General features: G+C 33.9%; 3 protein-coding genes across 5 annotated transcripts; all 3 read right to left on the bottom strand.

Moving 5' to 3' along the window:
- Positions 1-488: 488 nt before the first annotated feature.
- Positions 489-5,672, bottom strand: LOC110639581 (uncharacterized). Its single transcript, XM_021790583.2, has 6 exons — positions 5,348-5,672; positions 3,182-3,348; positions 2,013-2,082; positions 1,575-1,644; positions 1,374-1,498; positions 489-771 (listed from the first exon to the last, which is right to left on the bottom strand). The coding sequence occupies exons 1-5, from the start codon at positions 5,559-5,561 to the stop codon at positions 1,378-1,380; spliced, it is 642 nt and encodes a 213-aa protein (XP_021646275.2). The 5' UTR covers positions 5,562-5,672; the 3' UTR covers positions 489-771; positions 1,374-1,377.
- A 512-nt stretch (positions 5,673-6,184) lies between these two features.
- On the bottom strand, positions 6,185-13,102 carry LOC110639583 (uncharacterized). 2 transcript variants are annotated; one of them, XM_058153168.1, is made up of 15 exons: positions 12,723-13,102; positions 12,492-12,573; positions 11,764-12,261; positions 11,202-11,370; positions 10,932-11,084; positions 9,870-9,967; positions 9,651-9,742; positions 9,091-9,161; positions 8,869-9,004; positions 8,595-8,654; positions 8,400-8,482; positions 8,240-8,304; positions 8,048-8,118; positions 7,271-7,328; positions 6,185-6,559 (listed from the first exon to the last, which is right to left on the bottom strand). In XM_058153168.1, the coding sequence occupies exons 1-15, from the start codon at positions 12,971-12,973 to the stop codon at positions 6,437-6,439; spliced, it is 2,010 nt and encodes a 669-aa protein (XP_058009151.1). In that variant the 5' UTR covers positions 12,974-13,102; the 3' UTR covers positions 6,185-6,436. The 2 variants fall into 2 exon arrangements, with proteins under 2 accessions (XP_058009151.1, XP_021646280.2); XM_021790588.2 differs by having other exon boundaries at positions 8,240-8,316; positions 12,723-13,099.
- A 495-nt stretch (positions 13,103-13,597) lies between these two features.
- Positions 13,598-22,918, bottom strand: LOC110639592 (zinc finger CCCH domain-containing protein 44). 2 transcript variants are annotated; one of them, XM_058153165.1, is made up of 10 exons: positions 22,262-22,918; positions 21,870-21,949; positions 21,221-21,408; positions 19,908-20,868; positions 19,608-19,735; positions 17,808-17,867; positions 17,667-17,717; positions 17,452-17,522; positions 16,685-16,839; positions 13,598-16,579 (listed from the first exon to the last, which is right to left on the bottom strand). In XM_058153165.1, the coding sequence occupies exons 1-10, from the start codon at positions 22,654-22,656 to the stop codon at positions 13,920-13,922; spliced, it is 4,749 nt and encodes a 1,582-aa protein (XP_058009148.1). In that variant the 5' UTR covers positions 22,657-22,918; the 3' UTR covers positions 13,598-13,919. The 2 variants fall into 2 exon arrangements, with proteins under 2 accessions (XP_058009148.1, XP_058009150.1); XM_058153167.1 differs by having other exon boundaries at positions 17,676-17,717.
- Positions 22,919-27,818: the final 4,900 nt, after the last annotated feature.

The raw sequence follows: 27,818 nt of genomic DNA, 5'->3' as shown, positions 1-27,818 counted from the left end.
TAAAAATAACTTTTAAAACTTGAGATTATCTAATTGGTCCCTTTTTCACATCCAATATAAATGTCTAACGGAACGGAAATTTATATATTATTTTATTTATGCCAATTAAAAAACGGGGAAAAAAATAAAACATGGAATTTTTTTTATCTTGATAATTTTATTCATCCATTAAAAAAATCATATATTTTATATTATTAATTTAGGACATTTACTATAAATATGATTAAAAATAACTTCTAAAACTTGAGATTCTAATTGGTCCCTTTTTCACATCCAATATAAATGTCTGACGGAACGGAGATTTATATATTATTTTATTTATGCCAATTAAAAAACGGGGAAAAAAATAAAACATGGAATTTTTTTATCTTGATAGTTTTATTCATCCATTAAAAAAAATATATTTTATATCATTAATTTAGGACATTTACTAAGTGATAAATTACATTATATAAATATAAATTATAAAATCTAAGCCAAAAATCACGAACATGGAATTGGTAGACTTTTCATTCCTCCATTTTTAATTGGCAAAATATTTCTCGTCTGAAAACACAGAGAGAGAGAGAGAGAGAGAGAGAGAGAGAGATGATAAATCAAGCCTGGTCCCTAAAACCCGTGAGACCCATAAACCCTTTTGGCTGCATCATTTCTGGTTCAATCACCTTACCAAGTAAAAGACAATACTTCGTCTTGCTTTCGAATGAGACAACTCGAAACTGGCATACACCTCAATCCCATCCTTTGCCCTGTAGTATTGCCATCTTATCCCTGCTTAGCCAGAAACTCTTAAAACTTAGTAGAGAAAATAAAAATTCTAAAACTATATCTATTTTTAATTGTGGTCACTTATTTTAAATTTCTTAATAGTCATGAATTTTAACATCAATGAAAATTATAGAATGCATATACATAAACTCTCGCTAATTCAACCACTTGCACACACACACACACTTTTAGAAGAAATTTAAGACAAAATGAAAAAAACAAAAAAAGGCCATTAACCTTTTTAAAATCCCAGGCACATAAGCGTGCAGTATTGATCAACAGGCAATGAAAAATTTGCTTGCATGATCACGTATTTGAGGAACTATCAGCTTATATTATACCCAAAAAAAAAAGCAATTTGTGCCCCCTCTCCTCTGTATATATTCAATAGACAGCGTTAATCATAATAACTTGTTTTGTGAATGAACAATAAAACATCTCCCCTTACCACTAACCCAGTTGCCAGCGTTCCATTGATAAGAGGGAGTGCAGATGGGGATAAAAGTGGTGTTGGGAGAAAATTACATAATTAAATGCAAATAACAGGTGAAGCATTATTCTACTTCATCTACCTAATTCTCATCTTTCAGTTATCCAGAACTTACAGCCTCATTTTGGTCGCCTTCGGTATGGGTACAAAATATCATCCAGACTCTCTTTTATGTAGTTCCCAACTCTTCGCATGTTTCTAGCCACCCCTGATGCAACCAGGCTTGCATTCCTTGTATACCTGCAGTTTTGCAAAAAATTGGATTTATTCATCAAAATGTCTATATATCGATTGATCACTAAAAGAATATGCTTGCCTGCTCAGAAAGTCATCTCCTGTAGCATGGGCTGGTTTATGTGTTCGAGGCTGATGAATTTCACGGCCACCTTCAAGAAAACAATTGCCAAAAATTAAACAGCACATGAAAATGTAAGAAATATGCCATTCAGAAATTCAGAAAGCAATGAACGCATCATAATTTCTTTAAAAAGAATTTATTAAAATAATAAAAAAAACCAAACCAAGCACATTTACATATATATGCCGATCTACCATGGTCTTAAATGAGATGGATTTTCCCAGCATATATCATGTTGTACTAAAGCATGAAAGCTAAAGATACTACATTTACTACCATATCATTCATCAAGAGCAGATGTGACAACCTATTATATTGAGAAATCATGTCTAGAGACATTGATTATACTTGAGTCAATATGAAATAAGATATTGTAAGCCATAGTGATTTCCTTACCTTCTCTACCATGAACATGAGCTGGAGCAGATGCATTATCAGCATTAGCAACTCTTCTATCCACCAGAAGCTGCAAAAACTCATATCAGTCAGATTGAAACTTTTTCTTCTCAAGAAACTAGGGATATCATAGAAGACAATACCCAACTTGTCAATTGCCAGATTAAATTTAAGAATGTAAGTTACATCATAATGAACCCCCAACCCTCAAATTGCACCAAAATTCACTCTATACAGTCCAAAATGCAGTCAATAATTTAAAGGAAAAAACCCAATCAATCCCCACCTTACTCCAACCAACCCACCAAAGAGCATGATAAGTTCCTGATAAATGATAATAACAGAAATAATAGCAACACCAAAGAAACATAAAACTACAAGCAATATTTTAGTAGTGTAAGCAAACTTGGTGGATAGGTCATTAACAGGCTGGATGAAAGCTCACCTATATTCATTTAAAAACTTAATGAACAAGTTTAAACGAAAAATTAGAGGTTGTTCAATTGAATTGTTAGGAGCAACAAATTTTATAGAAAGTTATCTTTGAGTAATAAAATGAATTGCTGTAATATGAAATATTTAATTCAAAGTAAATGAACAAGTACAAAATTTGAAACTTTGTACTGTATATTGACCATAAATAAAATGAAAAGACTATTGTCTCCTCTTAAAAGAGAAAGCAAGCCCTTTCTTTATTTGCAAATTGAGTCCATATGATTTTTGTATGTGGACCTGTTCGTACAAGAGTTTTCTGGAGTTAAAATAATTGTTATTTTCATATTCATTTAATGTTAAAATTTGCTGAAAAAATTATTATTATTTAGCAACAGGTAAAGTTTTTGTTTAGGTTTAGACTATTGGAATATTCAACTCGATAACTTTTTAATCAAACAAGCTTCGACATTAAAATTTGAGCTCAGTTTAATCTTGAGCTCATCTAAAGTTAAGTGAATTAAGTCTAAACATCTTGATAACTGGTTTGGCTGAACTCATTTACACCCTAAGGGACAAGCTGCTGCAATGTGTCCATTAAACCAAGCAATGTAAGTTAAAAGCTCATACACTGCTATAAAGCAAACTGTCCATACTCCATACAAACAACAAAAGAAAATGCAGATGCACAGATGTGCATGCTTGTGGACATGCACACAGAGTTGGAAAAGATAAACCTCAAGGCCCACACAGACTGGTAGCTGTGTTTTTGTAACTTGCTTATCAGTAGAATGATCTTTGCTGATATACACTGAGTATCCAGCACAAGCATAATAAAAATCTGCAAGTGTCCGACCCTCTTTAGAAGCTTCAACCTCAGATTGTCCAACAATATAATTTGGAACTGGTAATCAAAACTAGGTATCAGTATTTATCTAAAAGATACTGGATTAAAACATGCATGAAACTAAGAAAGAAGAATTTTACCATCAAATCCTGACCAAGATGAGAGTAGCATGCTCAGAATCCAGAGGCAAGTGCATTAACAGCATTTGCATAACAAAGCAAGCAATGCACCATATTGCACACAAGCATATAAAAGAAGAAATGACTTCATTTTCAAACATAAATATTATGGGCCTACTAATGGTTGATATTGAATTAACAATTTTTTTATAGCTGCCTAGCATATTATCAAAAAAAAAAATTACACCGGAGAGAGAGAGAGAGAGAGAGAGAGGGGAAAAGAAAAAATAAAAATAAAAGAAAATTTTAAATTCAACTAACTAACAAAATATTATTTTATTTCAATTTCAACCAATTCTAGTCAACTAGACATAATTTTCGCTTGGATGCCTCCAATTCAAAGTGGATTGTGTGCTTTAAGGCCACTAATGAAGACCAAAAAACTGGCTCCCCTCATAAGTCTGTATCAAAGCAACTCACTTGTGGCAGTGCAAGAGAAACTCCTCAACTTAGTAAATGCTCAATGTGAGATTAGTAGTCCTTGATACTGCCCATTTATTCAACTTTGTAAGATCACCAAAGAAGTCTTCATAGTGAGTGGGGCCAAACAATTTGTTCAAACCCTCTAAGTTGGTCCAAACCAAATCAAAATCTTTAACCCAATGTAGTTGTGCATCATTCTCAAGATGACAAGAAGCAAGAAGCACCTGATCATTGGAATCCTTTGGAACTCCAAAAATTGCTGTGTCCAACAAACCCAGCTAATTGGGTCCTCATCACCATAATACCTTGGGAAATAACACTTCACAAGCTTAGGGATTGTAGAAATTGCACTTCCTTAAGCTACACTCCAAGTTATCCCACCCCTATGATTAGAATTTACAAGTATTTTTGAAACTTTGTGCATGACAAGAGTGCACATGCTTCAAGATATACACTACTGCAATTGCTTAAGAATAAATTCTTCATTGAACACTTGAGAAAAACCATATTAATTCTCTAAGGTAGCCAAACCATTATCACCCATGCGGGGTCTGATACCAGATTGACTCATGCCTTAGTTTGAAATCAAGTGGGAGGACTCTGAATAAAGGATCAATGGATCTGCTGCAGGAACATGGATCTTGCTTTCTAGCTTGGTTCTTTCATTTACCTATCTTTAGCAACTCTTGTTGAAGGCCTTAGAAGAATGTAAAAACGCATCTAAAAGATTTAAGTTAAGGCATCCAAAAAGAAACTTACCTATTCAGCTCAAAAGAAAGTTCCTCCAATAAACTGTATAACTAGAACTACAAACTAGTGTGTGTATGTAGATTCTACTATTAGAACAGGTAAACTGAACATCTTATAGATTTCATTGAATTTAATATTCGGGGTACAGATGTGAAAATAGTTCACTTATTTAAAATTCAAATAGATAAATTAAATTGTAAAATAATACCATGGTTGCAATATTTCATGTATCTGTAATGCCCTTTGAGGGTTGTAGAAGAAGGAGAGAATTCATTACCATTGACAGGCAGAGACAAGGTGACAGGTAAATTCTATAAGAGACCAGGCCAACTCCTCCGCAGAGTGAGTAAAAGCCAATTGCAAGAAGTCTAGAATTTCAACTTAAGAAAAGACCTTTGGAAAAAGCTTATTACTGAAATAGAAACGAAGAGAGATCCACAACTAAGCTTTCCTTTATCCCAAACCAAACTGACATATTATAAATGCTAGAAGAAAGGCTGAAAATTGCAGCAGAAGAAAAATAATTAAACAAGAATCGCCATTATAGTAACGCACGAATCGCATCAAACAGCAAATCAAAACACCAGATAATAATAAAAATAAAAGAATTAAAGTAATCAAATTAAGCAATCATAATTGAGGATTTTGTATTTCTTCTCTAAGGAACCAAACAGAAAATGAGAGAGAGAGACGGAGAGAGAGACCTTGTTGGAGGGTACGAGGGATGCCGATGCAGCGAGGATTGTTGCCGTTGGATTTGAGATAGGAAGAATAATAGAGATATCCTTTGCATGATTTACCTTTGGAACCTCCTCCTCCTCCTCCTCCTCCTCCTCCTTCTCCTCTAGCTTCTGTTTGATTTTGGGTTTTTCCTGCTCTCTCGTCTCCTAAACCACCGACTTGTTTATTCGCATCCATGCCCACCTTCTGGCTTCTGCTGTCTCTCCCTCTCCTGTACTGGTATGTATCGGGCAGAAAGAGGCGCGGAAGGGCAGCACATCGCGACTTGGATATACGACGTCGTTTTTTTTTCTTTTTTTCGTAACTAAAATGTTTTCTCTTTTTGACCTACTAAAATTTAATATGATAAATCAAAAGATCAAATGCATCAAATTGCGATTGAAGAGCTAAAACGCGTGAAGAAATTTTTGCAAAATGATTTGTTACTGTACTTTATTTTTCCCTTTCGAATTCTTTCATTTTAGAAGTGAGTTCTACGTTTCCCTATTATAATTTTATTTTGAAAAGAATCCTTTCATTAGAATTTGGGATCACATAAAATCTGAACATGACATAAATACATTAAACTAAATATGAACAAACACATTAAATTATTATCAATTATAAAATCATTGAAAAACCTTTCAGTGCGCCTCTTGCCCTGATTATGATATTACCAATTATAAAGTCAATTGATTTTCAAAAGAAGCCTCTTCAAATCTTTTTGAAAATTACACTCTGCATAGTTAGCAAAGTATAACAAACAAATACTAATAAGAATAGTTTGCTGTTGAATGATGAATAGTTTATGAAAACAAACATAAGAAAATGATGCTGAGATACACAAATAATTATATAAACCAAATAATAGGCATCCGTTCGTTCACAATATGTAATAAAACGAAAGAAAATTTGAACCATGAGAAATCGGAGTTAGCTCTATCATAAACATGCTAAGCTGACTTCGCTCAACCAGAAACACGACTTCCCCCACAATGAGATGCAAGAATTTAAAGCAATCTCAATCCAAGTCTAGTTTATATTTGAAGTATACCAAATTTTCCAAATATTTTCTACTCATGGTGAACGGTGCTTCTGAAAACAGGATAGTAAACATCCAATTCAAGCTGCTCCAAAATCTGCTGTGTAGCCCATAGATAGGAAGAGTGGCCTTCAATAATATCAGTAATATCAATCTGCAGAGCATAAATGAGCGCATAATATTATTTTGTAAAATCCTCATTTTTTGCTAAAATACTAGTCAGGTGACTGCGCAATGCACTGGTACTAATATCTATTTTTTAAACAAATATTTATAGTATTAAAAAGAAAATAATTGAGTGAAAATAATAATCTTTTTAGTTATAAGTAAAATATATTTGGGATATTTATAATTTTTTAATATATAACAATAGATTAAGCTATGATAATAGTTGGAATAAAATCTTTGAAAAAAAAAACTAAGGGATGATTTACTATGTTAGAAAAAGTGACATGTAGGTAATAATAGTTAAATCTTCTTTTTTTTGAATAACTTGTTTGTAATGGTATATTTTTAAAAAAAATAATATAATAATTTAATTTTATGATTGGCAATAATATTTTTTATTCTACAAAATATAGTAGATTTTATATGCATATTTTAAAAAGTATAAGAAAATAAAGATAATTTATTTTTGCTAAAGAAAATAAATAGAATAATTACAAAGAAGAGAGCGGAATAAAAGAAAAATTAAAAAGAAAAGAAGATGATTGCCACATTGACAAATAAAGCAATTTTAACATTTGTGCATTTAATGCACTCTTCCTTAGTTTTTATATGTAACTGCAACCAAAGCCACACTCTGATGTAGGGGGAGAAAAAAGGATTCATAGGAAAGAAAGAAAGAAAGAAAGAAAACCCTTACATTCTCGATCCCTGGAACATTGATTGGTTGAATTCCAGCTAATCCTTGAGAAAGTAGACTGCTAACAAAAAGGAATTATTAGTTTTTAATGAAAGAACAAACAATTATTTCTCATGTTCACAATTGGTTTTAAAAGAAGGAACAAGTAAAAATTATTTTCCGAGATTAGAAAGAGCTCTGATGAGAAAATACTATATCCATCTCTCTCTTCCCCACAAAGAACAGCAGAATCAAATTGTTAAAACATTCCTATTTGGGCCCTGCCAGATGGAACTACACGAGGAGTTTTAAAATCTCCATTGATAACACAGATTGAATGACATACTTCAGCACAAAAAAGGACTGATGATTTACTGATGATGGGATAACCATGCAAGGATTGTGAAAATCTAATTGTAATCATCTACATAAGACAATATAACCACGTATAGATTGTGAATGGCTACTCTGAATACAAAAATTTAATGTCTAATTTCAGGAATATTAATCATCCGCCAAAAGTGAGACAGATTCAGCCATAAACAACATCCGAAAATCCTGGTAGTTGTTTGACACCAACCAAAGAGATTTGGCCTGACCTCCTCTAACTCAAGCAATTTGAGTAAGGCTTGATTAGAGTAGCAGAAGCCCAAACATTGACGCATTGCTCAGGTTGGTACTGGGTATAAAGTTATAAATTGGACCCACTAAAATTGCACCTTTAGTGGTCCACAAGCAGATAGTGTATATTTATTGCACAGATACATTCTCCAATAGAGCCTTGCAAATAACTCATACCTTGCACGAAAAGCAACTCCAAGTGTCCAATCATTTGTGGAGTATGCATTCACAAATCTCCCAGCCACCATCTAGAAAACAGGGGAAGCTAACTGAGTCTTTTGCAGAAGATAACAAATTAAAGTATTTGGCAAAGAAAAATATTCATGAAGAAACAGCAGAGAATGCTTCCCATGACATAACACCAATCACCTTTCTTGCAGCTTCCCACTTCTCGCCTTTAATAGAGATGGGCGCTCCAAGAAGAATAACTTTTTCTACAATTTCAGCTGCCAGTATTCAGAATCACATAAGGATTGCGCTATCATTTGAAAACTAACTTTGAACACGATTAATAAATAATAAGCATTACCATGATGTTCAGTAGCAGCCAAAGTCTCAAGACACTTAAAAATAACTCGAGCTCCAAGCGAGTAACCCACAAGTGTCACAGGCCTGAAAGATTTGTAGAAAGCCAAACATGGAATTAAATTTTGTTTCCCTTAATTTTGGTAAATTTTAGGGCACTAGAATGACAACTTTTTGAACTAGATTATAACCTGTTTACCTGTTCCCTTGCAATCCTTTCATTAACACTTCAGCTAGCAGTTTTCCTGCTTTATCCGATCTAAAAAATGGCAGAAAAAAAAATCAGTTAAGATAATCGCAAGTAGAAGTAATAGCCAGACAGTTGCATACTATAAATTATAACTAATTTCCTCCAGGAATCCTAGTTTAGGGTGCCTATTACGTGCAAAATGCAGAAAGTTGAGTGAAATTGAAAGGCACTTCTCCTCTTCCAATCTAAGCATTCAGCTCATAGTCCATAAAGAGAAGCTAACCTGTCAACAGCAATTGTCCATTTGCTATCTATAAAATCAGTAGCTGCAAGTAATGTTGCTGGCCAGGCCAATGCTGCCAAAAGCGTGCTTAACACAGTCATCATTGCACCTTGCCTCATTAACTCGAATGCAATTCCTAGAGCAAGCATTGGTTGTTAACAATATGCAGAAGTGTAATCACTGAACTAGTAGTTAAACAAGGTAGCAGCCATCATGTCTTACTTGACGTAAGCCAATCTTGAATAGCAGAACTCACTGCAATAAGATTTTTAGATTCCCACTGCAGCGCATACCTAAAAAATTTATTAGTCATAAGAGATGTATCTTGTGAGTTATGAGATCCATTTTGAATACCATATACCTTCAGCAAGTTAGTTTCTGTCTTGCGACAAAAGAATAGACAATGTCAAAACAGCAAGCAACTTCTTCAGGCCTGTGTTGCCCAAATAAAGAATATTGTTCTGTTTTCAACTTCTTACCATTTAAAAATGAACAACAACTCATATTGCAACGAGCAAAGCAACTAAGCAATATGCACAAGTCAGATAAAACCAATGGGCAGGAAATAACTTTTTACTTGATCAATAGAGATGATATTTAAAACAAACACTAAAAACCAGGTATAATTTTTACGTGAAGGAAAAAGGAAAGAGGAAAAAAAAAACTATCAAAATGATTATTTAATTTTAGAATTATCAACTTATATTGATGTATTCAGATAGAATAAAAACATAATGAAGAGAAATTTCCAACACAAAGCAAGGTGGTGTAGACATCTACACCTCTCTAAGTTGTCATTTTGTCCTTCCCAAGGCCTTGTAAAATCTTCCTTGTCAAATACAAAACCTGAGACCAAGATCTCAACTGCTAGTCTCTGACAGAAAATATCAATAAGAATTTAAGTTTAGCTTCATCAAATAAAAACAATACCTGCCAAAGATAAAAAGCGTACACAGTGGGTGAGTTTGAGTCCGAGAAATGTGGAAGCATTATAAACTTACTCCTTGGTTGTGGTTTTCCCCTATAGCTTTGAATTCAAATTCATCAACACTTCCAGTTCTCCTAGCCATTTTTGTCCCTGCAAGTCCAGCTCCAGCAGCTGGCTTGAATAAAAGTAACAACAAGAAGTCATAGTAAATTCTAAAACATGCAAGCAAATTAGAACATTGGAACCAAACTACTGAACAATCAGTCAACTGTTCTTTCAATACAGATACTAGAAAATTATTGTAATAAAAGGAGATCTAATCATTATGTAAGAAAGTTTGACCATATCTTTAGCTTTCTAGTGTAACCTGAATTAACACATCCACACGACATCTTTGATCTTTGAAGTCTAGATTATAGTTACTTGTGTAGAAAATCTACCAATGCTCTCCAAAGAAATCACTTGCAAGATTGGAAAATTAAAACAAGAATTTGCTCCAGATCTAAATTGCCACGTCAATTATTAGATTATGAATCAATGTCACTTTATGAGACCACCCAACACATCTCCATTTTGTTTAGCATGCAATTCCACCTATAAAAGATTCAATCTCAGTTGGATCACATATGACCAGTCTCATACAAAAAGAGGATTGTGGTATGACAACCAGTGCAAAATTTTATGACATTTTTATGAAATGGATCTTACACAATATGCTGCTGGGATATTACCTGATGAAGCCGTAAACAGAATAGAGAAAAAGGATCTATGTGGAAAATCCCAACTAGATTGAGATTGAGACTGACTGGAGTTGAGTTTATGTATCAACACAACAAGGAGAAGGCTTAATTAGGGAAAGGTCTAAAATAAATAAATAAAACAATGAATATGCATATATGTTCATAACTTCTGTCAGCAAAATAAGAGTGTGCTCTTAAGAGGAGCCATGTTCAAGCTTGACATTTGATATAAGTTCATAAGATCGTTTACATTTTTCTTTAAGCACACATTTAACTAGCACACGCTGAAGCACAGTGAAAAGGTCTGACATCTGCCCCGTCCTAATAATAGAAGTAAAATGTAATAAGAAGAGGGAAATTATTTTAGAAGCCTAAAGAATGTGACTAGTATCTACCTCCAAATGATGCAGCAACAGCAACAGAACCAGCAACTGTTCCCGCAGCAGTAGCAGCAGCCGCAAATCCACTCGCTCCAATCACAGGGATAAGAGTGCCCAACGTGGGAGCCAGAGCACTAAATCCTGCAGCAATTGCTGGGGCTGCCAATCCTGTTTAATATAAAAATTAAAAAAGAGAGTGGTAAAAGACCACTTCAAAAAGATGCCATCATCTTTTCAAGGCTAATATTTAATCAAAGGAGAGGACAAACTATGAGGTTTTCACACCTCCAGTAATAGCCAACAAGGTTCCTCCAGTTATTGCAGCTGCACCAATTATACCACCACGCTTCCATTTAGCCCACTTGCTTTCAGCCGATTGACTTGCTTCTTGCTTTGATTCTTCCTCCTTTGCTATAGCCATTGCAGAGCAAGCAACCATTGTCTCAATGGCTTCCTGCAAAGAAACTTTTCTCATTTAGCCCAACAAAACAAGCAATGATAAAATAGACTAGAAGGTCTGACATATTATTTTAAGTGATGAACTATTCAGAAAGCAATAATATATGAATACAAAGATTAAGGGGTTTTTCTTCCTAAGTTTATGAAATTAAAAGCACAGGGGTTGTGGCCAATTTCAATAAGAAAAGATAGCAAAAGGGTTATTTGCACCAACTTCACAGTTTAAGAAAATATTATGATCTTTACAACTACATCATAACCCAAAAGGCAGAAACCTTTTCATATCAATATTACTCACAGAATTTTAACTATGACATTCCTAAGAGAAGATAAAGAATCATGACTTTGGGATGTGGATGATAAGGAATGATTGGTGGTGTATACAAACCATTTTTATCCACTTGATGTCAAGCCAAGTTGCCAGCAACCTCAGAGCCACACGATGTCGAGCATCATAGCCCTTTCTTCGCCTGGCACATTTTGTATTATCTCCACGTTTATCTGCCAGACAAGCTGAAAGAAGCTCATATAAAACTGTTATTTTCCTATGATAACTAAGCATTTTTCCCTCTTCAATGGGTTTCTCATCAACTCTACTGGTAGAGCCGTGATGTCCACAGTTGACACCAACCAAATCATTATCCCTCTCCTCTGCAGTTTCTAAGGGCATCTTCACTGCTTCAGAGTGTGATTGCACCTCACCAGCAGATAATTTTTCACGACATTCATTTTCATACTCCCTATGCTTCTCCTTCTTAGACTTGTAAGAATCAGCATTTGTTTCCATGTTTTGTGCAATAGCATCAACAGCCTTGGACAAAGCAAGTTCCTGATCTGAACTTTGAGAAGAAGCATCATCGCCATCTTCAGAGAGTAAACTCAGGAACTAGGACACGATTAAAACATTTCATAATTAAGAAAATGAGAAATTGAAAATGCCAAGTGGAAAAATATTATATAAGTATCAACACGGACCCGAAAGAAAAAAGTGATATTATATTTCTAAAACAGAAATGCACGTACATTTCATTGATGGGAAGGGAACCACCAAAATGAAAATTTGTTGAACCCTAATTTTATTGATGGGAAAGAACAGAAACAATAAAAAGGACATACTGCTCCAACATGATGCTTAGCCGGAGAAGAGCCGGCAGTCTCCTCAAGTCCGGGCCACGCATTAGAATCAACCTCTAGAAATCTGTCAATTAAAGAATCAAATAATCCAGTTATTGCATCTCTTCTGGTTTGGTTCAATCCCCCAACAACAGCTAAACAATTAATTATTCGGCGACCAAAGCAAAATCCAAAGAACAAGAATAAAAGAAATGAAGAGAAAGGAATTGGGACCTGAAAACAGGGCGGAGCAGAGCTGAGTTCTCGTGGACCCAGAGATCAGGGTCCTCGGATACTGAGTCGCTACTGTTACTGCTACTACTACTGATTCGCTCCCCTTCCGTTGGTTCATCGTGCGGAGGCAAGCCTAGCGGTTGGGTTTGATGGATTTGGGCTTGGTGAAGAGCGATTGCGAACAATGCTCCGGCAGCGTATCTCTGCGTCGGCGGGAGCAACGACGTCGTTGTCGTCTTTGTGGTCGCCATGATTTGGAATTTTTCAGAGTTCTTCCTCGTTGAGATGGTGAGATGCAACAGCGAGTTTAGTTGAAACTTGGAAGTTGAAAGGTTCGTTATTCTGAAGTCGAAAATCCAGGTGGGGCAAATGCTTAGGTTCGCGCCAAACGACGTCACTTTCATTAAAACGCTGTTGCTAAGTTGATTAGTCTCCTTGTGATGGCTACTTTTGACGTGGAAACGCTACTGATTTAGTATTTTTATCAAATAGGTGTAAGGTTTTTTTTTATTTTTCCGCGCGTATCAAATGGGTATAAGTTGACTCGCATGATTTGTTAGCCTCCAAAGCCATTTGGGGCTCTTAGCCTCCTTTCGGCTAATGAAATATATCTTCTCGTTTGATTCACATTATAGAACTGTTACAAACTAACTCGTTACAAAGGGAAAGTTATAGAAAATATTTTAAATGGCAATAAAAATTTATATAATTTTCAATTTTTTTTATTTGGTGCTTTATCCAAACAAACAAAAACGCTTGTTGTTTTCCTGTCTTTATTCTCCTTTCCCACTCAATCTTCCCAAACAGAGGGAATCTGTACAAGCTCCTCGGAAGCTTGCATCCCCCATTACTGGCAGCCATCAAGCAAAAATAGGTAGAGCAGTTGCAACCCAGATATATTGTTGCACAATTCAAAGTCAAACACAGTTTGCTGCAAGCATTTTTTACAGTGAAAAATTCCTACAGTACATTCTGCATTGATCGGAAACGGTAAAAAAAAAAAAAAAGAATTTATATCTGCTTACTGCTGCAACATGCAGCCCTAAACTGCACTATCCAAAGAACAAATGCATTACGCCACTTTCTAATACTTTTACATGTTAAATTAGACCATTGACATGGCCAAACGTCCTAATACAATTGATGGTTACATAATTGAATGCACAACAATTGCGTCGAAACTGGATTCTAATATTTTCATGGGTGCCAATAACTACATGATGCCCCCTTCTTGCAATACCCGCTTTCATAAAATTTACATACTCGCTGCCCTTTACCCTGAGGCTTGGATGAACCTCCATTTCCAAAACCATATGTTGGCTGCCTGTTCCATGAACATCTATCCCTACCAAAACCTGATTCTCGACCTTGAAAATGGTAACTACGGTGGTCTCTTGGACTAGAATATCTGTTGTCCCCGCCATTTCTTGGTTGGCTTCCCCAACTGCCTACACCCACATTACCCGTAGAAACAGCTGGAGTTGAATTAGTTCGTTGCTGAACTGACCCATGACCAGTTCCCCATGCCATGCTTGCATTTCCTTGAGGTGCTCCCCTATTCAAGTTTGCACGTCGAGTGTTGGAACCAGTTTCCATTTGGCTAACTGTTGATGAAGTAGGAGCCCGGATATCTGAACCTTCATCTCCTTGGTTAACAGTTGAAGATGCCAGAGGTTCTATTTCTGAGCGTGTTTTCCGTTGGTTTACTGAAACATCACTGGGCTTTGTGTCTCCCTCTACTTCAGCACTCGAGGATGATTTTTGAGGATCAAGAACATCAGTCTGCCACAACCCAAGTGGTTCCTCCGTTAAAGTCGACTGAGAAGGCATTGGAGATGCCTTGTAATGTTCATCAGGTATGATCGAATGCAGTGGCATCTGAGATAACTGGTGAGGTTTATCGGTCACAGTCAACGGAGAAGGAATTTGAGATACTGCATGTAGTTTATTTGTTATAGTTGGCTGAGAAGGCATGTGAGAGAGCCGAAGTGGTTCATCAGATGCAGTCAACTGAGAAGGCATTTGTACATCACCAGTGGAGCTCAATGCATCACTTTTACCTGGATCAGGTGCTGGGCTAAATGGCGCAACAGGACTAAAGCAATCATCGTCAGAACCTTGTGTCAATTCCCGACCACAGCTCATTTTTGAAGTAGGAGAAGGTAATCCACCAAGAGATTCCATTGCTTCAACTTCAGCCAGCAGATCTGAAACAGATTCATCAACTAAAGAGCAGAACTCGTTGGGCTCAGGAACAATCGGCTGCCAACTAGATACATCAATTGCTGGGTGCGTTGGCGAAGAATGAGTCAACTGGTCAGTTCCTGAAGTAGGAGTAGCAGCATGATCACTGGCCCCTTCAGTTGGTTTCCGTGAAGATGCATTCACAACATTTGAATCCCATTCCTCAACAGAAGGTTTGGCAGGAGTGGGAGAATAGCTACCCCAGTTACCAGCTACTTCAGGAAGTTGTCCACCACCAACCACTAAACTGGAAGCAGTGCTCCAACTAGGCCCTGAATCCTGGGCAGGAACATTTGAACAAGCAGACAGTTTGTTATTAGCAGGCTGACCTTTCGAATCACCATCACTATGCTTTGGTGTTCGACTAAGCAGATCAGAGAAACCTATTTCCTGATTCTGCTCAGATTTCTCTGTAGACTTGGACACAGACACAAAACCAGAGTTGGAATCCCATCCACTTGAGGAACTGTTTATTGGCTGAGAACCCCAGTTCTGTCCAGAGGATTGGCTTGAATGACCCTCACTGTCGGCTCGTTCAAATTTCTCATCACTCTCTTTGATATTAGTTTTACCCTCAGCGGCCCTGTGCGAATTCCTGTCCGCATTTCTAGGATTGGAACTCCATTTTTCATCCACATGCCCTTCCCTTAATTGAAGCAACAGACTTCCAAAAAGCTTCTCAGAAGATGAAGGTGAGAGGCTAGCCAAAGATTTACCACCTTCAGACAACTCCCAGCCTTGCAAGGAACTTTGAGCCTGTGCATCATTGGTAATTGCAACATCCACAGCCTTAGTCCATGTGGAAGAATGGGAGCCCAGCTCATTACTACTTAAGAGTTCATTATCACCTTTAGCATTGACACTAACAGCATTTTGCACTGGCCTCTGCCCATGATCAACTCCTTTACCATCTACCCAAGTAGCATCAGTACTCAGACTGAGCCCATGTTCCCACTTTTTACCTGCATCATTAGAGGTAACCGTTGCTTCCTGAGGCAGTAAATACCTGTTGCAATGCTGCAGTGACTCTTTAGGGAGCTGGCCGACCAATGCATCAGTCAAAAGAATAGAGTCATCTTGCTTCTCATTTATCCTCCATACCCTAAGATCAGAAGGAAAAAGCCCACTTGTATTCCATTTACGCAGATGGATCATAGAAAATGGCCCTTGAACTTTTCCTAATGGATCCTGATAGTGCCACAGTTTTTCTGTCTCAAAATCAGTAACAGATAGCTCTCTCCCTGAAGAAAGTGGTGATGGTATAACAGCTGATGCAACCGCAGGAAGTGAATCAGATTGTACAGCTGATTGACTATTCCAATCACCAGCTGCTGAGCCAGTGGCACCTAAATGATTCCCTGATGTATTCAGACTATTAAGCCCATATGCTCCCCCTCCCTGACTCCATGTGGATTTATCAACTCTCTCATGAACCCAAGCACTACCATCCCTATCCACATAAAAAGTGCACATGTTTCTATTTCTCTCACAGGCAGTAGCTAAATTCTTTTCTGCACTGTTTCCTACACCATGCCCATCAACTTCTCTTAGTGAAGAATTGAGCTCAGCAGCCTTTCTGTCAACACCTGTTAATCTTGGTCTCAAGTGGTTACCTGCATGTAAGGTTAAAAAGTTACCACCAAATAAATGTAGAGAAAAATTTCCAATCATTACAATGACCACAAATTGTTTCAATTTTACAAGTCATGGCTAAGAACCTTGTTCCTTTTCATGTGATCCTCCAGCACCTTCTTCAGATTCACGGCTTGGATCCATATTTGGGTCTGTATGTATGTTGGGTATCTCAAGTCGCCTGCACTCACGTTCCTTCGGTGACTTCAGAAGTACTAATTTTTCCACACATTCTCTGAGCGTGCAACATAGTCAAGGAAATACTTGATAAAATTCTTCCAAGTTTTCCACACATTTCAGTAGTTAATGTGATATTTTATACATGCTTTTTTTGAATACTGACAAGAGAGGAGAGAAGGAAGAACGAAAATGGAGGCAGATATTGCAGTAGATGCAAAACAACCCAAGTCCTCTTCCTCCCATAGAACCTCTAAGCAATTTATGTAGCAAAACATATTAGTCAAATTGCAGCGACAGATGGATACCAGCCAATAAACGAGTAGCATAGTTCACAAACAAGTGAAGCCAAAGTTATGGAGTAGGAGTTGAATATAGAAGATGGCCACAAAAAATTATGAAAAGAAAAAAAAAGAGCCATTCAGAAAATGCAGATAGTTACTTAACCACCTCTGACCTCTCAAGATGTGAACAATGACCCATCTTATCATTCTCACCCCCAATTGCAATTTTTTATGGCATATGATATATAAACTAAAAATGTTTTCATTGAGTGAATTTAAGTAAATTATACTGGGCCTAAATATGGCCAGTAAATGCGAGTGAATCATTCAGCAAACACAGAGAAAACCAAACTACAAGAGAGATCAGAATAATCTCATACAGCAAAGGATATTCTTTCCCATGTCCCTTCTCGATAGCTTGATCATGAAGAGGATTAAACTGTGATATCTCTGCTTCCAGCCACTGGATCAGAAGAGTAAGGCAAAGTATAAGAGATCAAGTTTTAATAATTACAGGAGTCAATATGAAACCATAAAACCACCATAAAAAACCTCAAATTTAACAATGGAATTTCAGGTCATATAAAACTACCCAGCTGGAACTCACATCACTAACTTTGAAAGGCTGAAGCGCCATTGCTTTTTCTTGAATCTCACCCTATATCCAAGAAAAAAAAATTTTCTAATTTGGATGGGGGCACATATATTTAAACTGGAAAATATAAGTGAACATTGTGGAGATACTAACCACTTTCAAATGTTTGATAAGCCCACATTTTATACTCTGGCGTAAATGTCTGCATTCATCCTGGAGACAAAATTACCATGTTAAAATCAAAGGAAGACTTGTACATTTCATTTAACAAGGCTCCAAGTTACTACTTGACCCAATAGTCCCTTGATTGCCAAATATAAGAGGTGTATATAGTAATGTTGGTTTGGATATTGATGTGAAATTGATTTCAAAAATGGCTGAGTGGCGAAAAAGAATTCATATAGCCAATTTCAACTAGTTTGGGATTAAGACTTAATTAATGTTGTGGCGGTAGTATTGTATATAGTAATGTTAGTGTAGTCACTGTGTATATCAGCACGTGATTCAAAGTCAAAAGAGGAATGCAAATGATAGACACAACAATCAACTCAATCATTAATGATAAAGCTAAAGATTAGAAAGAATTCCAACCCATGAGACCCGTGATGATCTAGGCCCTAGGAAAGGTAAGTATGAATGCAACATCAAAAGAGGAATGCAAATGATAGACCTACTACAATTAACTCAATCATTAATGATAAAGCTAAAGATTAGAAAGAATTCCAACCCATGAGACCCGTGATGATCTAGGCCCCAGGAAAGGCACATCAAAAACAATTATCTCAAGCTTGGTACACGCTATTACAATCAAGTGTCCCACTAAATTAATGGAAGAGTAACCAGAGTCTAATTTCTGCTGTATAAGCATAACCAATACGTGTAATGTTGCTTTAGATAAAGTATAAGGGCGCAACCAATATCAGTCAAATGCATGATGTATATTATCTGCAGATAATAATCTGGATCATTTAATATCTTTTATGATAATGGCAACAAGCTTTTCCTTTCATTCATTTGATTAGTCAGAACTCAGAACACCATAAATATTGATTAGTTTTGATAAGGTACAAAAAGATGGAGAAAAGAGTCAATTTTTACCAAGATATAAATGAAGTGATGACTAATGAATCTTTCCAAAATGACCAAAGAATAATAAGCAGAGCACAAGAAAGATTGAAATCCTTAATTTATTATGTATATTGGAAATCACATCATCAAAATCATAGTGGGTTTTGAATATCAATTAGATGAAAAACAAACGGGGAAAAGAAATCTGTTGCCAAACAATCATGCTCCCACCATAAAATGTAGAGCATAGAATAAATAAGGATGTCACAGAGAAGAGCAAATATTTACAATTGCTGCTTACTTGCTCAAGAAACTCCTATGCAGTATGTAGATGCATGCAAAGACAAAAATATGCATTCCTAGCATGCATGTCCACTTTATGACACAAGTATGTTCATAGTTCATATGCTACACATCCCAAAAAAACAAAAAAGATGTCCCCAAGTGAGCCTAGGCATGTTTGAAACAACCAAACTGTAACCAAGATTTAAATCCCTAGTTCCTTATAATTGTTTTCCATTAATTAATCCACTAAAACATGAGTTGCACAAATATCATGCGAACACACATATCTCCTGGTGGATGGGATTACGCTGAAGAAATTCCTAGGGAGAAAAGGAAAAATAAAGAGAAGCCAACAAACAACAAGTAGCCAGGAACTTCTATCTTCTTAAACCTAATCTAAAAAATTCAAAAAGGCAACGTATTCATCTATAAATATTAGATCTAAAAATACGGACAATAGAGAACACAAAAGAAATATTTTCTGCAAACTCTTAAGGTTTGAAAGAAAAGAATTACAAACATTTGAAGGAAAGAGAAGTATCTATTTATTATATGTCTTTAGTCAATTCTATCAAGAAAATGGTACTGTGCCTTTCTCACCTCTGAAAACTCCTGATTTGAAATTTCATCAATTGATATAACCTCTTTCTTGTCCAAATTTAATATTTCAAGCATAATATCGGTTGTTCTTGAGCCAACTTTATATGATTCAGCCACCTTGCTAGTACCTAAACACAAAATCATCAAAAACTTATAATTTTGTCAAGCTTATGCTTCAAAATACATTGTTGAAAGATAAATCTTGTAGCATGCTTTTTTCTTCCATAAAAGGTAAATCTTGAAGCATTGGCTTTTTCTTCCATGAAAGGTAACTAGCAGCTGTGGTTATATGAATAATACCTACAACTTGGACAAGCCTGTGCATATCTTGCTTTTGATCACCACCCAAAATCCTAATTCGCACAAATGACCCAACAACCCTTTCATGAAACTTCTCGAAATCATCCATTAGGTTCTCCATCAAATTACGCTTCAAGTATAACAAGTTAATATTGTGAACATCTATTGCTGCATATTCATCTGGATTTGGATAAATTTGTGGTCCCCTCTCATCCATCTTTTTGTGTGTTTTACACCTGTCATTACTTGCAATCAGTTGACCATCAGTGCTTCCAGCAGCCTCTAACTGTCCACCAACAGCATCAGCAACTCCCACTTTAACAGCATCATCAGCTGAAGATTCTTCTTTTATAAGAAAATGGCATTCAAGAAGCTTCAGCATTTCAAGATGACCCACACATGGCTTTCCAAACAGAGTTAAGAGCCTTGAATCACAAACAATTTGAGATTTGTGTGGATCACAGAGATTGTTTCTTTTTACGTATTCCAGTAAAAGACCTTGGACATCAAACTGAGAAAGCATAGATATGTCCCCATTTTTCATGTGTGCTACAAACTCCAAGAGCTCCTTTGTTGCCCATGTTGTTCCTTCAAGCAAAGGTGTGACTTTGTCACTGCCTGATTTGTCCAAAACTAGAGAGTGGTTCTCATTGAGAAGGTTTGGTTGATCCTTAGTTTTTCTTTTCTTAGAATGATTTGCCTCCACATTTCCATAGCAGTTGTCCAAACAAGAGCTTTTCTCGTCATGATCACGATAAATTTCACCTGAAGATGACTCCTTAGGAACCACAATGCCAGCTCCTTTCCAAGAATTTTTGGTTTTAGGTAACTCATCTCCCTTCCAAGGATTTTTAGCTCTCGTTAGCTCATCTATTGTTAAAGACAGCTTAGCTTTCAAGTAAACCCAATAGACCTTAAAGAGATACTCCCAGCTAGTTTTGTCATCAAAATCCACTTGAACCTGCAAAATTTATATTCAAAAGAGAACATCTATAAATGGCATGATCAAGTGGCAATTAATTTACTAACTACAGGTATGTCAGAGTCCCAGCTCCAAAGAAATGAACAATCAAGCTTGAAGTCTTCAGCAAAATAGAAAAGCATTTAGGAAGAAAAATTCAGCCATTTTACAACAGACTTTAAAATAGTACTGATGAAAACAAGAAGGATAAAGACTAGATGAAAGACACAATGGCAACCTGCAGAAGAGTATATTCAGAAGTTCTCTCCTATAATCTGATGCTTGTACCCTTCGCACACATAATTAAATGAATAAAGCTAATGAAGCTGGTCAAAGAGAGAATTTAACATACCATTTCCGTATTTGCCAGCCAAATATTTTCAATCAGCATTATAGTTCTCATGCATGTTCCACAAAATCCTTTATTCCCTCTTACACACACATAATCAGCATCTTTGGTGCATGCATTGCACAAGGAGTATGTACAAGTATAGCACATATAATGTGAAGCCTTCTGACAACTGCTACATATATGCCATCCTGAAAATAGATCTTAATTAGATGGTCTCCAGCTGGGAACTCAAGTTAATGATAGAAAAAAAGAATGGCAACTTCATAAAGACTGACTGTAACAACAAGTACTCTTGAGAAACAAGAATGCCATTGTAAAATGGAATATGTAACTAGTCAGTTAACATATATTACAACTTATAGCTAGCAGCCAAAGCAATGTACCCATTTATCAAATAGCAATAAGATAATCTGCACCAAAAATTTTAAAACTACAAAGAAATGCTTGTGTTCATACAAAATTAAGTTCATATTTGGACTATAAACCCGTCCTCCCAATAAAAACCCAACCACACTGCCATGCAATTTAACTTTAATGTATAGAATAGGCTTAGTTGAGTTTGAGTTTTGTATAGAATAGGGCTAATTAAAACAGGTATTAAGCAATTGACAAATGTCCAAAAACAATGGACTGAAATTTGGACACATACCACAATTCCATTTAGCTTTTGATCGAAAGAATGATTCGTCCCTCTTGATACAAGCTGGATGATATGCCTTAGGGCAACCCCTACCATGTACGAACCCAAAACAGTTAAGCAAGTGAATAGCATCACAAGAACTACTTATGCAAACTAATACAGCAATAAAAACCTAAACATCCATTTGGTTCCAAAACTTCACAAAACTAAACTCTAAATTGTTATTACCTCAGCTTGAAAAAAAATATTACACCCATTTAAGTACAAAGTCCCCGGTTCTGCCGCTTGACTAAACAAAAATAGGCTCTACTATTAGGGCTTATGATGTAGCAAAACTTTCCTCTTCCATTAGGAAATTTTCACGGCAACCAAAGATAAAATTCATAAACAAACAAACTCACCGGCGATCACAAAGCACGAGACTGCCACCATCAAAACAAATAAAGCAAACATCCTCCTCATCTTTCTTCTTCCTCTGAGACAGAGATGGCGGCCCGGTTTTCCCCTGAATTCTGGGAGGTCGGCCCCGCTTCCGCTTGATCGTACTCATATCCGCAACTGCAACTGTCGCAACAGTTCTAACCTCGACATCCACCATGGACACATCTCGTGTATGTGCAGCAACAGCAGTAGAAGTTCCAACGAGCTGGGAATCGTCCATTTCCCGAATCGTCTCGCATTGATCGATGGTCATAGGATCAGCGCCACGTAAAGAATTGTCATATTCTTTATCTTGTTGGGTACAAGGTCTATACTCCTCCAGCTTCAGCTGTAGCTGCTGCTGTTGTTGGTCCATGTATTGGAAAAGAATAGAATTAAATTGAATTTGAGAAAATTACTGTACTCTACAGACTGATTAGATGGAAATAGAGAAGAAAGATAAACGAGAAAAAGAAGATGCAAATTGAAGTTGAGAAAACCCTAAGTTTGATTTTGGGATTTTGGAGGAGGTGGTCATCGTTGAAGAAAGAAAAAACTATAGTGGGCAGATGGAAATGGACTGGTTAGAGATGTGACAGGGCATTTCCTTTTTCGCGTTTGTGTGTGCGCGCGTTAAGATGTTTCCATTTTAATTTGTTATCCGGGGTGGGTGGGCAATGAATTTTACACATTGCGCTCATCTGTCTTGATTAATTTACTATTTTTCGAGTTAATGATAAATCTAAAATTTAATCTCCATATTAAGAAATTATTTTAACATATTAATATTTTATAAAATTAAGAATAAGATTAGATAATTTTTAAGGAAAGAGGAAGAAAAGATGAGGACGAAACGAAAGCATCCAAAGGGGAAGGCCAGGCCAGTCGGAGAAATGGGGAGAAGGGAAATGAACGAATAAGAAAGGAGGAGTGAGGAAGGGGGAATAGGGAGGCGTCAAACGCGGCACTAGATTATTGTCAAAATGAGCACCACGTGATTAGTGATGGGAAGGGTAGCATGCTAGTACAGAGAAAGGGAAGGGATTGATCCCAGAGGCGTAGGACCGCCTTTTTGGAAATTTGTTTCCAAATGCTTTAAACATGACCTCTTTGCTCTTTGCTCTTTGCCTTTTTTATTAGATCACCCTCCGTTTTTCAATTTTCTTCTCTCTTTCTTTGGTTTGTCTTGCTGGAGACACTGCTTCTTCTTCTTCTTCTTTTTCTTTTTTTTTTTTTTCTCTGATAAATTTAGCTAAAATCACAAAATTATAATTTTATAAAAATTATAATCTCTATTAATTGGATCAATACACGTGTCCTTTTTTAACTAACACAAAATAATATAATGATTTAATATTAACAAATAATTAATATTAAAGTATTTATAATCATATTTGAGTCATTCAATTTATTAAATTTATATTAATTTCAAAATTCATTATCAAAATTAATTTAAAAATTATTGTGTAGCAACCATCTAACACGAAAATATTATTTTTAAATTTTTGAATTTTTATAAATGTGATCGAGTTGAATTATTTATACTTAAATTATTTTAAATTATAAACTATTTAAGTCTCGTATACTTTTTCAAACAATACTAAGTCCTGTCATTTAAAATTGTAAATTAATTTATTTACACATTATATATTTATTAAAAAAATTGAAATTTAGATTAATTTGTGGATTGCATGTTTTTCAAGTCAAAAATATTAATTTCTATTAATGAATTAATTTGCATTGATTTAGAGTTTGGATCAAAATTAATGTTGATTAGGTCCATCCAATTAAATGGACTTCGAGTCAAGTCATCAAATTGCCCTTCAATTGAATCGCTTTATCTTTCCCATCATTTTGAGTTTTGTTTAGGTTGAAATATATTAGGAGTAGCTTTGAAATGGGCAAACAACACAAAGTCCATTGAGCATGAAAATTACAACGAAATTAAGCATCCTGAAGAAATTGGCCATAAAAATTACAACGAAATTAAGCATTCTGCAGGAACTTTGTAGCTAAAGAATGTGCAATTTTTTGCAAGTTCTTCCACAGCTGAAAAACTAATCTCTTGAATTATTGAGGACAATTCTAAAACATTAAGAAGAATTCCTTGTATGACAATGGAGGAGAACGAGTCCGGATGACATCGACAATACCAAATTTTGCCACTTAAGGTTTGAGTGATTACAGTTAATATATTTTTAAGACTGAATATAGGCTTGCCATATCCAAGTTGAGATCGAAACCGATCAATAATTCATGAGCTCATTTATGATCAAAATTATCTAGACAAAGAGTCGCGATTTTCTATCGACGATTTTAAATTATATTATATCGAAATTAATAATTTAGTTCAATCTAAACTATAAATTTTATAAAATATGAAAGAGTTTAAGATAAAAATCAACTATTAAATTACCTCAAATCTGATTGAAACAAAATTAAATTAGAATTAAAACTATAGAGAATCACCTTCCCTGATCCAATTTTAGGTTTTCATGCCATAAATAGAAACTGCCAACTCTAATAAAAAACCATACCTAAAACCATGGCCACCCTTATATAAATTCATATATGTGGGTCTCATAATTTAAAAATAATATTTTTATCTTTAATTATTAAATCAACTTAATAATCAACGTCAAAATAAAATTATTAAAATTACTTTACATAATTAAAAAAACTTAAAAAGATTTAACCTAATATTTTATTAATTATGTGATGATAAATAACCTAATATTTATTAAAATTAATTTAAATTATAATTTTGTTTGGGAAATTGAAAAAAATATTTGAAAATTATAAAAACATATTTCATTAAATGTTATTAAAATGACATTTTAAATCATTATTCTCCCTCTTTTGCTTTTATATTCAAAGAATAATATTTCTTAAGTTCAAATTTTAAAGAAATTTAATAAATAACACTTTATTCTCTTCGACATACACTTTTCGACCTCTTTAAATTACAGGACATTTTGGACTTCGTCTTTCAAATCCTACTTTCTGCTATACTTTATGGTTTTGTACTTTTAATCTTTTATATTCTATCACTTTTTATCCCATTAATTAATCAAAAAATTTTTATTTTTTATTTCCCAAATAAAAATTTCATTAATATAATCAGAGTATATATAAAATAAAACTCATAAAAGAAAAAATATCAAACTGCTCAAATAATTAAAAAAAAAAAATAACTCTTACAAATATTGCAAAATAATAAATATATTTTTTCATATACCTAATCATGCACAGATGTTATAAACAGATAAGAAAAACTTTCAAGTTTTTTTTGTTTACCCTTAGTATTTTTATTAATAATATATAATAAATAAATAATTATAGCATTTTACTGTTTTTGACATAACACCACTTAATTATTACTTTCTTTAATTAACTTCTTTATTCTCAATCTTTATCCTATTAATCCAATAAGTTGTAACATTTAAATTAGTGACATTTAAATTTTTTAAAATTTAATTAAATTAAAAAGAATCTTAAATTGTGGCTTTTTTTTTCTTTATAATAAAAATTATATTTTTAGATTTTTTTTTAAAATAGAAACAATAACTTCTCTATCACCAAATTATATTATAACTTTTCATAATTAACATTAGATAATTATATAGGAAAAGACTTATATATAGTGATAAAAATTAATCATATTATTATAAAATAATTAAAATTTGATAAATAAAATAATTTTTAAGGATACTTTCTAATAATTTATTTTTTTAATTGTCAAAAATTGAATATTTTTCAACTTGTTGAATTAAAAATTTATTTTTTTTATTGACCAATGGATACATTTTTATATTTTTCCTTACTTTTTATCAAAAAAAATAAAAATTAGAGTTTTATATAAAAAATATTTTTCACAAATAATCGGATTATAAATTTCTCATTATTATTATTATCATCATCATCGACTAGTAAACTCTAAATTTCTTTAGAATTTGTCTTTTTTTTTATTTGAACCCTAAATATTAAAGAAAATAAATTAAATAAATTTTCTCTTTTAATTTCAATCTTTTACTCTTTTTAATTGAAGAACAACAATAACAATAATAACAATATTAGGTTCCGCTAAAATCAAACAACAAGACAATAAAATTTCACAGCAACAAGAAAATTTAAAATTTTCCTATAAATTTTCTTTTTCCCCATTTCAAACAAAAAAAAAATTTCTTGATTTTTATATAAATATCTAATTATTACATAAAATATAAGTCATAAAATTTAAATAACATAAGATATTACGTGAACTTATGAATTATAATTTTATTACAATTTAAATTTATAACAAAAATTATAGAATAAACAATATCAATAATATTTTACTTTAATAATATTAAAATTATATTTAAAGTGATAAAATTTCAAATTTGAATTCTTGTTGGATTCAAATAAATATAAAAGAAACAATTATTAATCCAGGTACCCAAAAGCAAAAAAGAGTAGACAGGTACACGAAGAAAGTGAAAGCCGCAAAGACTAAGGACAAGAAGCAAAATGAACGGAAAGTTTTGGTGGGACAAGAAAAGAGGACATTTTAAAAAAAAAATTAAATTAAATATTTTTAATTAATAAAATAAATTAAAATATATAATTTAACAATTCTAGTTAATAGTATACTTCGAAAAGATCAAAAAAATTTAATAAATTTGATAAAAAAAAATTATTTATTTGACATTCTAATCAAATTATAGTAAATTTATTAAAATATATTAAATTTTATGACTCATACGCATATTTTATATGCTTAATATATAATTTCAAAGCATCAGTCCAACTATTCAGAAACAGATAGATTATTATTATTATCGTTATTGTCCTTTTTCGCTTCCTAATGGACAAGAAATTAAATGTGAAAGTAAGGGCCAACGACCATATTGGCATGGAGCCGCCACTATTGTTTCGCGTTTCACATTTCACACTTCTGGCTCACCACAAGGGGCGCTTTGTAACCAACTTGACGGTGACCTTGAGCTTGCGCTTTAGCCTTGTAATGGATATAGACTTCGCTTACATCGAGACTAAGGACGTTAATTTTTTTTTAAATAATATTATTTTAAATATTATTAGTAAAATTTACTTTAAAATTATTTAATTAGTTTGAAATAATTATAATTATAATATGCTAACTTTAATTTTAAATATATTCTAATTAATGTATTTAAGAAAATATCTTTTAATAACAACTCTAAAGTAATACTAAATAGACATATGTTATGTAATTGTTTTATTTTTATTTTGCTACTTTTATTATTTTTATAAATTATTAATAAAGTAAATTTTATTTTGTAAAAATAAAAATATAATATTTTTACCTAATTAGTTAAAAAAATTCATACTATTCACCTTTGAATAAATTTGATATATTTATAAAAATCATTTTTTTTCGATTGTAATTGTTATTGTTTTCTCAAAATTATTGTTAAAATATGTTGTAATTTGTAAAAAATAAGATAAACAAACCCTTAATTAATGGATTAAAAACCTAACTCATTTCATTAAAATATTTTGGACTTAAAAAATATA

Source organism: Hevea brasiliensis, chromosome 9 (assembly GCF_030052815.1).
Source record: "Hevea brasiliensis isolate MT/VB/25A 57/8 chromosome 9, ASM3005281v1, whole genome shotgun sequence".
In the NCBI taxonomy this organism is placed as follows: domain Eukaryota; kingdom Viridiplantae; phylum Streptophyta; class Magnoliopsida; order Malpighiales; family Euphorbiaceae; genus Hevea; species Hevea brasiliensis.
The sequence above is the reverse complement of the archived record's forward strand: the minus strand, read 5'-3'. Positions and strand labels throughout refer to the sequence as shown.